Genomic DNA, 18,192 nt, shown 5'->3' on the forward strand with positions numbered 1-18,192 from the left:
ATCTCCTCCATGCTCTTGAGACTGTGCTGGAAGACACAGCAAACCATTTGGCATTGGCACGTATTGAAGTGCCATCCTGGAGGAGTAGGACTGCCTGTGCCACCTCTGTAGGGTCCAGGTATCACCTCATGCTACCAGTTGTGACACTGACCCTAGCCAAATGCAAAACTAGTGAAAAACAGAAAAGATGAGTAGGGAAAAAAATGTCAGTGGCCTCCACCTGTAAAATCATTCCTGTTTTGGGGGTCGCCTCATTGTTGCCCATCTAGTGCACCTGTTGTTAATTTCATTAACACCAAAGCAGCTGAAATGGATAAACCACCCCCTCTGCTACTTCACTGACCAGATCAATATCCCTGACGTTTCATTGACTTGATGCTATCTTCTGATTACAAAGTGTTCCTTTAATTTTTTCGAGCAGTGTATTATGTATTATTGTGCAGTGTATTATGTATTATTGTGCAGTGTATTATGAGACAATAAGTGTTATAATGATTTTGTCCCTTATATAAACGCATGTGAACCCACATAAAGATGCATGTCAGTACAAGGCACATCCACTTCCCCAACATTTTCATGCCTTTTAATGCACACTTATGTATGAACAGGTCCTACTGTATTCCCATATAGTGTGAATGAGCCCCAAAAGTGTGCCTTTGTTATGGAGTATACAGAGCGCTGGCTGAAGAAAACATTCAACCCCGACAACGTTTTATCCGGCATTATAGAGAGCGTGACTGGAAAAGCAGCACACCTTCCACAGACCAGACAAGCACTCCTACACCTCACAGTCTGACCCCGCCCCTCCCCGCTCAGCTCCTCCCCGGGATTTGTTGTGTCCTGGATGAAGTTCCATGTGACGGTTGGAGGAACATGGCCACCTTAGCAACCGCACAGGAGAGGGAAGAGAGCGGCCAGCAGGTACACAGCGTGTAATAATAGTAATGGGGGTGAGGGGGCGCAGTGCTGTGTGCTGGGGTGATAGCATGGAATAGAAGGGGGTGTTCAGTACACGGAGAGCACGTGATCCCACCTGTATAGAAGGAATGAATGGAGCACACAGGAGGCCTGATTGTGGGATGGAGCAGTGAGCTCAGGGTGGGTGTCTTGTGTGCACACTGCAGGTCTGGAGTACACTGAGGTCACTCTGGATGGGTGCTAGGCTCACTTCTGGTGACTACACGTCTGTATCAATCCCTTCCAGGCACAGTCCACTCTACAGACGGAGATGGGAGGATGGGGGTTAACCCTCTCACTGCCAAAGATAGTTTTGTTGTTCATATGATTTAACCAGTTAAAGTGGAGCTCCACCCAAAAGGGGAAGTTCCGTTTTAAGGCATTGTCCCCCCGTTAAGGATTGGCACCTGGGGAGCGGGTATCCGATTTTGACATGTACTCACCCCCACGTCTGCTTCATTTGCCCAGGCAATCAGAAGTTTCCACCCTCCCTCCCCATAGTCTTCTGGGACACGTGACAGGCCCCACAAGACGCCAGGACCATTCACAAGGCGCAGCATGCGTAGTGGTCACCTGGCTGTGACAGCTTGTGGCTTCACAACTGGGTGCCCAATGCCCATGCTGGAGTGCACACTTAACCACTTGCCTACCAGGCACTCCCCCCCCCCCCCCCTTTCCTGCCCAGGCTAATTTTCAGCACTGGTGCACTTTGAATGACAATTGCGTGGTCATGCAACACTGTACCCAAATGAAATTTTTATAATTTTTTTTTTACATAAATAGAGCTTTCTTTTGGTGGTATTTAGTCGCCACTGGGTTTTTTTGTGCACTATAAACAAAAAAATAGCAAAAAAATTTAAAAATTTTTTTTTTCGTTGCTTCTATTATAAAATTTTGCAGACAGGTAATTTTTCTCCTTCACTGATGTGTGTTGATGAGGCTGCACTGATAGGCAGCATTGATGGGCACTGATGAGGTGGCACTAATAGGTAGCACTGATGGGCATTGATGAAGAGGCACTGATGGGCATTGATGAAGAGGCACTGGTAGGCAGCGCTGACTAAAGCAAAACTAAAAAAAAAAAAATTGCCTTTTGGGTGTACTTTTAAGGCAGCCCATTCATTTGAATAGGCTGTCTAATGTGCCACAACAGACCAACAATTGGACCAGCTGAATTTTTGTGTAATGTGTTACCATGTGTTTGAGTGTGCTGCAAAACCGGTGCATTGGGGACCCATTCACAATCAGTGGCTCTGCAGAGCACCAACATACAGTACGTAATGTGCAATACATCAGCACAGGAGTGTGAATGGACCCTAATTACTCACCTGTGCTGCTGTCCAGGCTGCTGATATTTGCAGTCTGAGGCTACGTTCACACTAGCGTTGTGTGCAGGCAGCAGAGAGGCGTTTGGGAAGCGTTTTTACCGCTTCCCAAATGCCTCTGCCAATTCTGCACATTACAGCACATGGTGCTGTTCTAACAGAAGCGTTTGCATTGCATCGCGGCAAAACGGACGCCTCTGGTCGAGTCAGGAGGCGTTGAAGCCTCCTATTCTCGTCTATGGTGCCGCTCTGCAAACGCCCTGCCGGCGTTTGTGGTGCGGTTGTGGGGCATTTGCATTATATAATGCAAACTGCATTATAGGCGTTTGTGGGGCATTATTAACGCTCAGCAAAAGCCTAGCAACCGCCACTAAACCGCGCATGTGGCATTTGCGGAGCGTTAAAAAACGCTCCGCAAACGCCAGACCAACGCTTGCCAAATGCTATAGGGGTGTTTGGCAAGCGTTGGTAAAACAGCCAAGTGTGAATGAGCCCTAATGCAGGCCATAGACGGGTCGAAAACTGGCCGTTTTTTAAAAAAAAAAAATGAAAAATCAGTTCAATAGGCCGACGTTACCACCAACAGTAAAAAAAATCGTCCGATTTTCATCCCGTCTACGGCCGGCATCTAATTACTTCTGTCCCTGCAGAGAGCTCCGCTATTATTTGTGCTCCTGTTAGGGAGATTCACCCTCTCTATTTGTCTTATTTATCATTATCATCAAAAGTGAAAATAAAGAAAACCCCAAATTTTGGGTTGGTCCCAGAAAAGTAACAGATGGAAAATTTTCCAAAGGGGACCCTAGTTCTGGTGACCTGGGGGTCACCAGAACTAGGGTCTTATTGACCTGGGGGTCCACAAGGAATTTCCTTAATTTATCGCTCACTTTCTGTTTTGGCTGTGGAACAGGAAGTGAAGGTAAGTCTCCCTAATGATACGCAGATGGCAAAAAATAAACTGACAGGGATTTAACCTTCCCTTACTCTATCCAAAATGAAAAAAAAATGTTATGCCTATAGTTCTACTTTAAAGTGTTCCTAAACCCACAACAGTAAAATCAGCCTGTATTTGCAGCAAAGCATGAACCTAAGGGGTTAATCTTCCACATTGTAGAAAAAGCCTGTTTGATCCTGTCTTCTCTGATTCTTCCCTTCTTATACTGTCTCCAATCCATCTGCTGATAGTGTAAAGTTCTAGGAGTCACTCTGCACATGCTCAGTTTAGCATGTATTGTTAGATTTATTTCAGGTTTTCTTTCTTTGGGAAAGAGCACAGGGCCAACCAGCACTGTCTAGACAGACAGGACAGTCTTGGCAGAATGAAACCTCCTACAAGCCTTAACAAGTGCTTAGCTGGACACTGATAGGAGTCACAAGACTGCTTTATACTGCTGATGAGAAAAGGAATTAGCAGTTTATATTCACTACAATAATTGCATTTCCATGTTCTGTCTGCTGTGGGAGACCAGATATAATAAATGCTGGGTCCTGGGTTTAGTAACACTTTAAGTACCCATATGTGTTAACTTCTGCTCTCTGTCACCCATTGTTGTCTTTTACTCAAATCTTGTTGACATTTTTTTTCAATAAAAAGTTGTTTGAAAAGAAGAAAATGCACATGATTCTGAAAGACACAAAGATCAGGTGCATTGCGGAAATGCATGATAATGCTGTTGTTGTACCATGCATTTTTTGCAACACAGCAGTATGAATATACCCAGCGGGTGGAGATTTTTGAGTGACATGCTGGTCCATCATAGAGTAAAGGCTGTGTGGACCCTTACAGAGCAAGCACATTATTTTATCAAGCAGATAATCAGAAAGTGAGCACAACAATTTACTCCAGAGAGACCTTCTTGAGGTCTCTCAAGAACTTGGCTTTCCTGGCTGGTCCATTATGGAGATCTGGGAGCACCTGTAGTATAAGACCAGTGGTTGGTTGTAATGCTTTGTGGTAAGACTCTGGTTTCCAAATTTTAAACTCTATCAAATTATATTAGATGTGTCTTAACATACATACTTGTCACAAACAAAATATGCGGTCTGCTATTGCGGACCTTTTGATAAAAATGCTAGTCACATTAGCTCTTTATCATGATATTAATATGTATTTTACACAGGATGACGGGAGTTTTTTCACTGGTGGGGAGAGAGAGTATAATGTGCAAAACTGGAAGATAAAAGCAGAACAAGCAAAAAAAGTAGAATTCTTCCGTGAAGTGGAAAAACTTAATCATCAGTAAGTGATAATTTATATCTTGTATGGAACTTGAAATACAAAAAAAGTGTCTATATTCAATTGCTCATCATGTATTTATAACCACAGTGTTGATAGCAAGTAAATACAGAGTTTGTAGATATTGATGGCAAGTATGTCCCATATCTTTTTGTCATGTAAGGTCAAACCTTTGTGGTTTTGATCATGTCAGGTTAAACCTTTTTAGTGATGGTCATGTTCTGTCAAACCTTTTTGGCGAAGGCCATGTCCTGTCAAACCTTTTTGGCGAAGGCCATGTCCTGTCAAACCTTTTTGGCGAAGGCCATGTCCTGTCAAACCTTTTTGGCGAAGGCCATGTCCTGTCAAACCTTTTTGGCGAAGGCCATGTCCTGTCAAACCTTTTTGGCGAAGGCCATGTCCTGTCAAACCTTTTTGGCGAAGGCTATGTCCTGTCAAACGTTGTGGTGATGGCCATGTCAGGTCAGACTGTTGTGGTGATGGCCATGTCAGGTCAAACCGTTGTGGTGACGTGAAGTGGAAAAACTTAATCATCAGTAAGTGATAATTTATATCTTGTATGGAACTTGAAATACAAAAAAAGTGTTGTGGTGATGGCCATGTCCTGTCAAACTGTTGTGGTGATGGCCATGTCCTGTCAGACTGTTGTGGTGATGGCCATGTCCTGTCAGACTGTTGTGGTGATGGCCATCTCAGGTCAGACTGTTGTGGTGATGGCCATCTCAGGTCAGACTGTTGTGGTGATGGCCATCTCAGGTCAGACTGTTGTGATGATGGCCATGTCAGGTAAAACCGTTGTGGTGATGTGTTTTGAGTTTTCTGACCTAATCTTTAGCTACCTAAGGCCATTCAGAAACAGCTGGTTGTGAATACATGATCTGGCTAGCAAACATTCTTTCAAAAGAAAGATTGTTATACAAATGTGTATCAGGCAAATGTGCATATTTTTGGCCATGGAGGACGGGGTGACCGCACCTAAGGGGAAGATGGCAGCAAGTGTGCTCCATGAGTGCTAGACAAGGTTTGAATGGAAATGGCCTACGCACATACTTTCAGTACATTGCCCACATACAAGGATTCTCTGAACTCACTGTAATGGACACTTTATAGGAAACCTGTTACAAATGTGGGCAATCCAAACTGAGAATATGTTGAAAACAAGCAGTTGAAACAGCTTGTTAAAATGATCAGTACATCCAGATCTATAGGCTGCCAAAATATGGAAATTTCGACTGTTCTTCTAAAAATCAAACTTGTCTGGGACTTTGGAGCCTCCCTATTGGATTTGTATTATGTTGGGTGGCCTCAATAACCAGTAAGCAGGCTGGGTAGGGGGACGTGTTGGACCAACCTCAACTTTTCATGTAAGTCAGACTTTCACGTAACTTTGGATCTGCCTTACATTTTACATACAGTTTTCACATAAGGTGAAACCACTACTTAAAGCCCAATTTAAGTCCAATCAGTGGTCTCTCTCTGCAAAGGTCTGATATATACCCTGCTGCAGCTCAAAGGTGGGACAATCCCAAGGGGATGAGGTTTTACACACAATGTGTGTAAATCAGACAAGCCGACTATCTGCTGTCAAATGGAAGAAATTAGATGGCCGTAAGCTTCCATACACACGGGGAACATTCGTTGTTGTCGCCCACCTCCCTCACAAGATTTCCTTCTCTTTGGCCTCCCCAACCTTCTCCCCTTCCATCACCACTAAGTCCTACTGTAGGCCCACCCTCTGATACTCCTATTTTCACTTGCTCTCATGATTCCTCTTACCTATTCCTGTTTCTACCCCTTGAAACTATGTCTGTGAACCCAAACATCTCACATTGGTCAGCCCCGATAACACATCTTCCTATGACCCTCTAGACATCCTTATTACACCCAGTTCCATACTGCATCATACAGTGATTTGGGATTAGGCTGCTGGGAGGCTTCATAATACCACTATATGAGTTGTCATTTTTTAAGCCACAGCACACTTTAAAAGTATGCAAAATCTCCAGGCACCCCAATATAAAATGTAAAAAAAAATGTAAATGCTACTTATCAATGGGAAACCTGAGTCTGACATGATGCACTAAACTGCCTTGATTTAATTAATTTAACATCAAACGACGCCTTCTCTTGACAAACCATTTCAATAGCACCCCCATCCCCCCCGCTAATCACAGTACCTTCCCAAACACACAGACCCTGTCACATTAGAACCTATTGGCTCCAGTAGAGAGCAAAAGAGAGACATAGGGTGGGAGGTGGAGCAAATCTGAAGGAGGCGAACTTCTTTTGCCCACTCCTGAATGCTGGGGTTGGCCCTCTGTATGCTGCCTGTCCTGGATCAGTGGCATGCATTGCCATGGTGCAGGCAGGCCGGCTGCTAACACCATAGCAAGGAATGACGCTGTGCATCCTGCCGTGTTGTTTAATTGGTTGTTATGGGGCTGGCAGCTGGCCGGCTGCACCATGACAACTGATGACACTAATCCAGAACAAACTAGGCTTTGTGAATGCGGTACCACATGGAAACCCAAACTGCACCTCGGCTGGGAAACGCTGCTTTATCCTCTGCTAAAAATGTTCGTGTGTAATGTAACACTTGTCTTTTGTACTGTTCTCTCTTATAGCGGAGATCCATTCATCTTATAATGTAAAAATACAAAATCACCCCTGCGATTGTTGCTGCAACTATACTGTAAATCAGCATACTGTATATTTGTAATTTTATTAGTTTTTTTCAGTTCCACTGCAGTGTAGTCGAGTATCTGATGTCTGAACTGTGGGTTTTTTTTTTTGTGAAGATGCTTAAATCTTGCTGTCTATAGTACTGTGATGAAGCCCTCTGAATATATTGACTTGTAAAAGAAGGATGATAGAGGGATACAAAGGCAGATGTCTTTCACAGGTGTTTATGGGAAAAATTTTTGTTGCTGCGAAAAGTCAATGATTACTGTTAGAATATGTCTCAACTTTGGTTTGAAAACACAAACTGATGCGAGAAACAATAAAAACATACTGTCAATTAATACCCTTATCCTGCAGAAAGTCTACAGTTTAAAATAGTTTTTTACCGGAAAATGTATTATGTACACATCACAATTTTTTGTGTTCTGTAAGTGTATTTCTGCTTTCAGAATAACGCTTATTGAGAGAGACAGAAATGGGCTGATCTATAACAAGAAAAATGACTTCCGGGCTGAGTACAGCACGCTTGAAGAATATGAGCAAAAGCTGACAAATGGCAGAAGAGCAGAAAGTAAAGTGTTATCTTATTCTTACTCTTGGCTTAAAACTCTTATCTTAATGGTTAAAAGGGATACAGTCAGGTCCATAAATATTGGGACATCGACACAATTCTAACATTTTTGGCTCAATACACCACCACAATGGATTTGAAATGAAACAAACAAGATGTGCTTTAATTGCAGACTGTCAGCTTTGATGTGAGGGTATTTACATCCCAATCAGGTGAACGGTGTAGGAATTACAACAGTTTGCATTTGTGCCTCCCACTTGTTGAGGGACCAAAAGTAATGGGACAATTGGCTTCTCAGCTGTTCCATGGCCAGGTGTGTGTTATTCCCTCATTATCCCAATTACAATGAGCAGATAAAAGGTCCAGAGTTCATTTCAAGTGTGCTATTTGCATTTGGAATCTGTTGCTGTCAACTCTCAAGATGAGATCCAAAGAGACATCAGTATCAGTGAAGCAAGCCATCATTAGGCTGAAAAAACAAAACAAACCCATCAGAGAGATAGAAAAAATATTAGGCGTGGCCAAAACAACTGTTTGGAACATTCTTAAAAAGAAGGAACGCATCGGTGAGCTCAGCAACATCAAAAGACCCGGAAGACCACGGAAAACAACTGTGGTGGATGACCGAAGAATTCTTTCCCTGGTGAAGAAAACACCCTTCACAACAGTTGGTCAAATCAAGAACACTCTCCAGGAGGTAGGTGTATGTGTGTCAAAGTCAACATTCAAGAGAAGACTTCACCAGAGTGAATACAGAGGGTTTACCACAAGATGTAAACCATTGGTGAGCCTCAAAAACAGGAAGGCCAGATTAGAGTTTGCCAAACGACATCTAAAAAAGCCTTCACAGTTCTGGAACAACATCCTATGGACAGATGAGACCAAGATCAACTTGTACCAGAGTGATGGGAAGAGAAGAGTATGGAGAAGGAAAGGAACTGCTCATGATCCTAAGCATACCACCTCATCAGTGAAGAATGGTGTTGGTAGTGTCATGGCGTGGGCATGTATGGCTGCCAATGGAACTGGTTCTCTTGTATTTATTGATGATGTGACTGCTGACAAAAGCAGCAGGATGAATTCTGAAGTGTTTTGGGCAATATTATCTGCTCATATTCAGCCAAATGCTTCACAACTCATTGGACGCCGCTTCACAGTGCAGATGGACAATGACCCAAAGCATACTGCAAAAGCAACCAAAGAGTTTTTTAAGGGAAAGAAGTGGAATGTTATGAAATGGCCAAGTCAATCACCTGACCTGAATCCGATTGAGCATGCATTTCACTTGCTGAAGACAAAACTGAAGGGAAAATGCCCCAAGAACAAGCAGGAACTGAAGACAGTTGCAGTAGAGGCCTGGCAGAGCATCACCAGGGATGAAACCCAGCGTCTGGTGATGTCTATGCGTTCCACACTTCAGGCTGTAATTGACTGCAAAGGATTTGCAACCAAGTAATAAAAAGTGAAAGTTTGATTTATGATTATTATTCTGTCCCATTATTTTTGGTCCCTTAACAAGTGGGAGGCACATATGCAAACTGTTGTAATTCCTACACCGTTCACCTGATTTGGATGTAAATGCCCTCAAATTAAAGCTGACAGTCTGCAGTTAAAGCACATCTTGTTCGTTTCATTTCAAATCCATTGTGGTGGTGTATGGAGCCAAAAATGTTAGAATTGTGTCGATGTCCCAATATTTATGGACCTGACTGTAGGTTCTTTCAACTATAAAGTGGTTGTAGACCCTTAAACCCTGTACACACGATCAGAATATCGGCCATTGTTTTTTTTTTGCGTGCTAGTCTCATATTGAAAATGAAGAGGTTACTAAAGTTATGAAAATTCTTGTATGACAATAAAAATTTGGAAGTGATGTATTGTATTTTTGGCTGAAAACTGTACTGATTAAACAAAAATCGTACAGTCTGGTATCGTACAAGAAAAATGTCATGCTTGTCCGTTTGAATAATTTAGGACGAAAGCTGTGTAGTTACGATCAGATTATCGTACGATCACTTTGAAAGCGGTATTTTTCATATAATTTTCTGATCATGTGTACTAGGCTTTACATATACCCAGTGAAGTGACTAGCCTTACGTGATGTTCATAGATGAAACAAATCCTCCTACATAAGTTGTACATGTTTATAAGTAGCTTATCCTAAAAAAACCAATGACTTTTTCTCAGCTCCAGCAGTTGGTGGGCATCTGACGTCATACACTGCACAGCATAGAACAGGGAGCTGACCTGAATGGAGGGAATATACATCCCCCTCCCCTACAAAGTCTAATAGGGAAACCTGTACCTGAGGCTGTCAGTCACCTTCTGTTTGCTGGAAGGGGAGCGTCTCCCGGGATTATGCTATGTCTACTTAATGACTCCTGGAGATAGCAGAGGGAGGAGAAATCAGATAAGAACCACACTAGGTACTTTGGATCAAGGCAAGTACACACTATAAAGGGACATGCTCTGTTCATTTTTCTTTGCAGAGGTTTACAACCATTTTAAATAATATTTATTTGACAAATATACCCAATACTTGGTTGTTTTGCTAACCCCCTGGTCTCAATGTAATATGAATCAATGACTAAGCATTCATATCATTAGACCTTAGTCTGAATTTGCTTCCCTCATGCTTGTTATGTGTCAGTGATTATAAGTCTTGAGCCAGGCAGCTAGCATTTTCAGAAGGAGGTCTGCAGTTGCAGCCCACTAAATACAGATATCATTTGTTTAAATGGTACTAATAAAATAAGGTAAACCCTGTAATACGGTTTCTCCTTGTGGATATTTTATAGCAATTATCATACAAATTATAAATCTTTTATGGCACTTTCCCTTTGATTATTTTATTTTACTTAACAGAAATGAAAACTGAACAGCATATTTCAAAAATTCATAACCATGTAAAGCGACTCCAACTCCAGTTAAAAGATGTAAAGCCCACTTCAGAGTGTAAGTATATCCTTTACTAATGTAATTTACTATACAGTATTTTAAAAATACAGATTAGCTCTCATGTCTGAAAGTGACTGAAAGAGGAACTGGTTTCCCTGTAACTAATCAGCTTTTCCCTGTCACTTCCAGGGAATTGAGGGAGAAATCTGTTTGGCTGGTATGAGGAGCACTTACTTAAAGCAGAGCTCCAGTCTCCTGTTAAAAAAAATAAATAGCAGCTACAAAAACTGTAGCTGCTGAATTTTAAAAAACAGAAACTAACCTGTCCCTCCTGGCAGAGGTATGCTCACCACAGCCAGGTTCACCGGCAGTCCACAGTGCCGATGTCCACGGCACATGCATGAGCAGTGCTGTGCTTTGTGAATTTTCCCGCAGTCTTCTGGGACCTGTCACGTGTCACAGAAGACTGGGGGGGAGGGGGGGGGGAGAACTTCTGCTTCCAATCACTTAGGCGGTCGGAGCGGAAGCGGGAGTGGGTACCTGTCAAAATCGGGTACCCACTCTCCCTCCCAACCCCAACGCCGCCCCCCGCTTCCTAAAGGTGCAAATCCTTAACGTGGAGTAGTGGAAGAGTCCTTAAAGCGGAACTTCCCTTTTTGGGTGGAGCTCCGCTTTAATTGTAGACCTTTTTAAAATAAGGACATTTCTGTGTCGTTGACTTCTCCATCTGACATTTTGTTCTGCTAATTATACATTGTACCTAATTAAAGTGTTTGTAAAGAGGGTGCATGCACGGCTGGCTCCGGGATGACAGCTCTGTGAAGAGAGCTCCGTATCCCCGCCAGCCATAACCCGGCACTCACCGGACCCAGCGACTTCACAGACCTCTACCCGCACTGATAAGGGGACGCAGGTCTCCTCTGGATCACCAGGGAAATGCCCAGACGTCACAGATCGCTGGGAAAGCTGACAAGCTTTTTCCCAGCTCTCAGCCCCTGCAGCCAAGATGGCGCCAGCTCCTCACAGCATGAGACCACACAGCAGGAACGGAGCACACCACAGACCCCAGGCTTTAAAGCATCCCTGTACCCTGGATACCCTGGTGAGTCCTCTCCGCCCCTGTCTCCCACCACAAGCAGCCCTGCTAAGTCCAGACCTAGGCTGGACACAGAGAATCCTCCTGTCTCTCAGCCTTCCTATTCTGCACTTAATTATACTATATCTGCTCCATCCTTAATAGAAAATTTTCCTGCTTCAGACCAACCTATCACTGAACTGTCTATGAAAAGTATGCTTCTCTCACTGCGACAAACTTTACATGATGACCTGATGACGACACTATCCCAAATTTCCTCCGTGGTACAACAACAAGACAACCATATCCGCCATATTGAAAATAAAATGGGAGAAATGTTCGCCGCTCATAACGACCTAATAGATGCATACACCGACCAGGGCACCGACATAGAACAAATTAACCTCAGACTAGCAGATCTAGAAGTCTGCTTAAGGCGGAAAAACCTCAAATTCCGCGGAATCCCAGAAACCATCAATTCGGATGCTATAGTGCCATACTTACAAACATACATGAAAAACCTCATCCCCTCCCTATCAGATATGGAACTCGCTATAGACCGTGCACACAGGTTACCTAAACCGTCGTTCCTATCGGCTGCAATACCTAGGGACATCCTGGCACGCATCCACTTCTACCATGTAAAAGAAAAAATTATGATAGCCACGAGAAACACTGCATCACTACCACCAGACCAAGCGAATATAAAATTATTTGCAGACCTATCTAAAGCCACACTTCTCAACCGCAAGAAGCTTGGTACTATTACAAAAGGAAGGCTCTTTACGATTAAATCCCTTAAGGCAGGCATCGATCTCCTGAAAGCTTGGAATATCCTACCAGCAGACTCCCACCAACCCGCTTCCAACCATATACAGCGCATGGAAGCTGAGTGGTCAGGATCCTGAGATCATCACCATCAACAACCACCCAACAAGCTGGGACTCTATCAACCATTAATGGCTGGCAGATAGCCCCATTACGACCATCATCGAACCCCAAGTTACTCGTCAACATGACTTGCTACGTGAGTCATGTATGCTCAAATTCCCCCGTCACACAGTAGCAATAAGTGCTACACATACCACTTGTATTTTCAACAAGTTTTTTTTACCCCCTTACCCTCCTACCTCTACCAGTCGATCGTCTCAACCCCTCCTTGCTCTAAATAACGACCTACAAGATGGAACATCCACATCAAACCAGCGACCGCATCCAGCACGGTACCCCTTCTTTGCGGAAACTTCTTCAAAACGACAAAACTATATGCCATCACTCTGCATGATCCAGGAAATACCTCTGCTACTCCGGACAACTCGCCTACATCCAGAACTATGATTAAAATCTCATACTTAAATGTACGTGGCATCAACTCACCGTTCAAAAGATCTCTACTACAAAAAGAGGCTCGTTTCTTGCAAGCTGATGTCATATTCCTTCAAGAATCCCACTTTGCCACCAACAAAATCCCCAACTTCCACATACACCATTTCTCTCCAATTTATATAGCAACCAACCCCAAAAAGAAAAATGGCGTCATCACGGCCATAAGAGACTCTCTCCAATACCACTACTTTTCAGAAGTCGCAGACCCACAAGGTCGCTACCATATCCAGATATGCAAAATTAATGGAATTCTATACATCCTGGTCAACATCTATGGTCCGAACACCAACCAATTGCAATTCTACAACAAAATCAATTCCACAATTTCTGCTCAGAAACAAGGCAGACTAATTATAGGAAGAGACTTCAACATCATCGGCAACCCATTACTAGCCTCTTCTTCTAGCAAACGCTCCTCCAAACAATCTCTTAACGTCTTTCTACATAACAATGACTTCTACGACATGGCGCTGCCATCACAGTACGGAAAAAGACTACACCTACTATTCCTCCTCTCAACTCTCCTACTCCAGAATTGACTTTTTCATCACGGACAAGTGGACTCTGCAACACGCCACATCCTCCGAAATTGCTACCATAACCTGGTCTGATCACGCTCCAATCTCCATCTCTTTAGATCACAATCAACACTCAACAATCCCCCATATCTGGAGACTTAATGCACTTTTATTGAAGAATCCGGACCACAAAAAATTCAAATTAGATGCTCACAATGTTTTTTGACATATGACTCTCCCGAAATATCGATATCCACATTATGGTCTGCATTTAAGGCATACATGAGAGGTATCCTTATACAATTAAACTCCCGTATCTCCAAACAGAGAAACCGACAAATTGAGGAACTTCTCCTCTCAATTAAAACAAAAGAAGAATTAACAAAAAAAAAAACAAATTCCGCAACATCCGCCCAACTCGCCACTGACAGAAACAAACTTAGAACCCTCTTGCTCTACAAATATGACCTCAACCTTCAAAAAACAAAAACTACATTTTACTCTCTTATTTATTCAACCCAACTTGAAGACATATCAATGCTGATCACTTCCACTGAAATAGAATCCACCATTAAAACACTTCCCCTTAATAAGTCTCCAGGAAAACATGGCTATATAAATGAGTACTACAAACAATTTGCCCCTAACCTTTCACCATATCTGACCAGACTCTTTAACCACGCAGCCACTAATGGCACATTCCCCAAAGACATGCTACAATCAACAATAACCACAATACCAAAGCCTGGCAAAGATCCGCAGTATGTCCAAAATTATAGACCAATTTCCCTACTTAACATAGACGTCAAGCTCTATGCAAAAATTATAGCACGCAGACTACTCCACTATCTTCCCACTTTGATACACCCAGACCAGGTGGGATTCATACCAGGCCGCCAAGCACCTTGTGCTACTAGAAGACTCATATCCCTCATCCATCACTTAGAATACACCAAACAACCCTCATTGCTTTTATCGTTAGATGCTGAAAAAGCATTCAACCGCATACACTGGCTATTTTTGCAAATGACCAGGCTATTTTTACAAAAATTTGGCATCACAGGTTGGATGCTAACAGCTATTTTGGCACTATACTCCCTCCCCTCAGCCAGAGTATTAACAGATGGAACACTATCCGATCCCTTTGATATTACCAATGGCACCAGACAAGGCTGCCCTCTATCTCCTGTCATATTCGCATTACTCATTGAGCCCCTAGCATCTAAACTTCAAGACGACCCAATGTTCACTGGCATACGACACCTTAACACTGAGCACAAAATTAGCCTATTCGCAGACGACATCATATTGATGATTACCAACCCAGTCAAATCCCTCCAAACAATACGTACCCATCTCAAGCAATATACAATAGTCAACTATTATAAACTAAACAAGCCCAAATCCTCAATTTTAAACCTCCACACACCATATTTAACTCCACTATCCCTTGCTAAACAATTCCCCTTTACCTGGGAAAAAAATACCATCCCATATCTAGGAATCAAACTCTCTGCCACAACAGACCAACTATTTAATTCAAACCAAAAAAAATTGCTTGAAACTATACCCCAAGAAATTGCCAACCTTTGTACCTGAGAACTATCTAAAATAGGCAGAGTAGCGACATTAAAAATGCTCATCCTACCGAAAATTCTTTATATCTTTCTCACACTCCCTATACCAGTCTCCAATACTTTCTTCTCCAAACTTCAATCGATATTTATCAGATTCTTATGGAATTCCAAAAAACCTTGATGTTCCACCAGTCTTTTAATCAGACCACCCTCCAAAGGAGGCGCTAGCCTTCCACACCTCAAATCTTACTATAATGCCACTCTCCTGGACCAAATATATTTTTGGTGGCACCCAACCAGAGAAAAATCCTGGTCCACAATGGAAACCTCACCCTTCCTTCCACTTAAATCACAACATCTACTCTTAACCACAATATTCTCACAAACGACATATCACTTAAAGCACCCATGTATCCAAGCCACCCTTCAAGCTTGGAAAGATCTTTTATCCACAGATTACGCAGACTCCAAACAACTCCATACCCCACTCAACATACTACACTCCATTACGCCCTCCTTAGATTTAACCCAGTGGGAAAAACAAAACATACATCACATAGCAGATCTTTACAAAAATAACAGCATACACTCATTTCAGTATCTTCACACCAAATTTAACCTCCCTGCCGCGGAATATTTCACCTACCTATGAATCATCCACTGCATCCAAACGTACAACATACCCCAGATCATAATAATCCCGGCTACGGCCTACACTTATTTCTCCAAACCGCATTACCCAAGTAAAGGCATCTCTACCTTCTACAAATATTTAACGGACCTACAATTTATCTTAAAATCTACCTCTTTATCCAATTGGGAAAAAAACCCTAGCGGAAACCATCCCAACCCACTCATGGACTACCGCATTTATCTGCACTTACAAATCCTCTCACTGCAGCTCATATTGGGAATCCTACTTAAAAATACTTCATCAATGGTACCTAACCCCTGCCAGACTTGCCATTTTCTACCCAAAACATTCCCCTTCCTGTTGGAGACAATGCAGGGACGTAGGCTCCACTCTTTACATACTTTGGTCTTGCAAATCTATTAAATCCTTTTGGAATAGTGTATTCCAACTAATAGTATATAAATAATATAAATAATATAATAATAATATAATAATAATATAATAATAATATAATAATAATAAATAATGATAACCTCCAATCCGGCACTTGCACTCTTACATATCGGGATTAACAAATTCCCATATACCTCCCGTACCATCATGGTCCACATCCTTTTTGCAGCTAAACTAAACATAACCCGACTCTGGAATACCACCACAGCCCCTTCCTTTCAAACTCTAATCTCAGATCTTAACTTCCAATGCGAAATGGAAAACAGACTGGCCACTAATAACTCCACCCAACATAAGTTTAATTCTTTACGGTCTAACTGGTTACAAAATCCTAACTGCTCCGTAAAACCCTGATAATGTACAAACAATCGTTCAACCTATCCACGTCAGACTGGTACACCTCCCCCATCTTTACACAACCTATCCCCCCCACCCCCATTATTCTCCCCCCTGTTTAATCCCCCTTACTACCTACTACACCTCATCACGGTTCAGTCCACCCCAAGCATACCTCTGATGCTTCTGCCGCAACTCTAGTTCCGACCCCAGCCAAAAGGTGGGGTAACATTCTAATAAAGTCATATTATATGCACACAATTTAAACTGAACCAAATGTTTCTTTCTGTTAAAAAATATTTTTTTGAAACCTTTCAATAAAAATTATTGAAAAATAAAGTGTTTGTAAATTCTTATTTGCTCCTTCTTTGGTCTGATTAGTATACCAGATAGTGTTATCCCAAAGAGCCTACAACCTAATTTAAGTGGTTATAAAGCCTAACCATTTTGTACATTAATGCATTCCTTGCATTAAAATAGAGCTAAAGACAAATCTATTTTTTTTTATTTTTTTTCATTTGTGGATAGAGCAAGGGAGGGTCATAACCCCTGTTAAATTTTTTTTTCGCCTTCTGTGTCCCATTGCGGAGATTTCCCTTCACTTCCTGTCCCATAGTCAAACAGGAAGTGAGTGGAAATTCCTGAAAATTAAGGGAATCCCTTGGGGACCCCCAGCTCACCAGAACTAGTGTTCCCATTTGAGGATTTCCGCTCTATTACATTTCTGGGGAAAACCCACAATTTGGGATTTTCTTTTACTTTCACTTTCAATGATAACGGTAATCCCTCTGCACTCTATCCAAAACAAAAGAAAAAAGTTTTGCCTTTAGTTACACCTTAAGGTAAAAAATGTTTAGGTATTAGTATCCCCCTCACCCCCCCTTTTACTTACCTGAGACCTCATTCAGTCCAGTGCTGTGCACATCTGCAGCTCTTGTTTCCACTTTAGTTCTGGTTCTCTCAGGCTTTGCTGGGGCACTGGGAGCCATTGTCTCCCACTGCTATCAATCAAAGCCAATGATGAGGCAGCTGGAGGTGGGGCTGTGTCCTGCTGCCTGTATCAATGGAGGAGGAGGTGGTTCAGGGCCACTCTGTGCAATTTGTTTTTTAAAGAAAGAAAGAGAAAATTTACGTTTACATCCACTTTAAAAGTAGTAGTAAACTCTGTTTTTTATCTTGTACCTATAATATTTACCTGTAGGTACAGTGAATATCTCCTGAATGTGCACCGTTTAGATATTTACATATGTAGCAGCCAATGACGTCACTGATGCAATGCGCTCTGCCATCCATTGAGAGAGCTGTGTCATAGCCATGACTCCCGTGCACGCGATGTCATCACAACTTGATCATCCAAATGACTGGATCCTGCAAATCCAGAATCCCTTTTAGTGGTGACAGCCCGTCGCTGGAGGGGTCCGTTTTTTTAGGTATGTCTGAGATAATGTGACAGATGCATACTAGCACATTATGACATTAGATGCAGCTGCAGTTTTTTTCTTTTTTACTACCCCTTTTTTTAATCATGAAAAGTTTTTATCAAA

At 42.3% G+C, this 18,192-nt stretch overlaps 1 protein-coding gene across 2 annotated transcripts in view; it reads left to right on the forward strand.

Moving 5' to 3' along the window:
- Window positions 1–783: 783 nt before the first annotated feature.
- Window positions 784–18,192, forward strand: part of CCDC112 (coiled-coil domain containing 112) — a 32,866-nt gene continuing 15,457 nt past the window's right edge. The window contains exons 1-4 of one of the 2 annotated variants that reach the window (XM_089684719.1): window positions 784–921; window positions 4,403–4,521; window positions 7,650–7,771; window positions 10,637–10,726. In XM_089684719.1, coding sequence (XP_089540845.1) covers window positions 874–921; window positions 4,403–4,521; window positions 7,650–7,771; window positions 10,637–10,726 — 379 coding nt within the window. In that variant the 5' untranslated portion in view covers window positions 784–873. Of the gene's footprint in view, window positions 922–4,402; window positions 4,522–7,649; window positions 7,772–10,636; window positions 10,727–18,192 lie in introns of those variants that run through there. The other variant, XM_089684720.1, reaches the window with a different exon arrangement.

Source organism: Staurois parvus, unplaced genomic scaffold, assembly GCF_062004578.1.
Source record: "Staurois parvus isolate SC_StPar_1 unplaced genomic scaffold, SC_StPar_1.0 ptg000354l, whole genome shotgun sequence".
NCBI lineage: Eukaryota > Metazoa > Chordata > Amphibia > Anura > Ranidae > Staurois > Staurois parvus.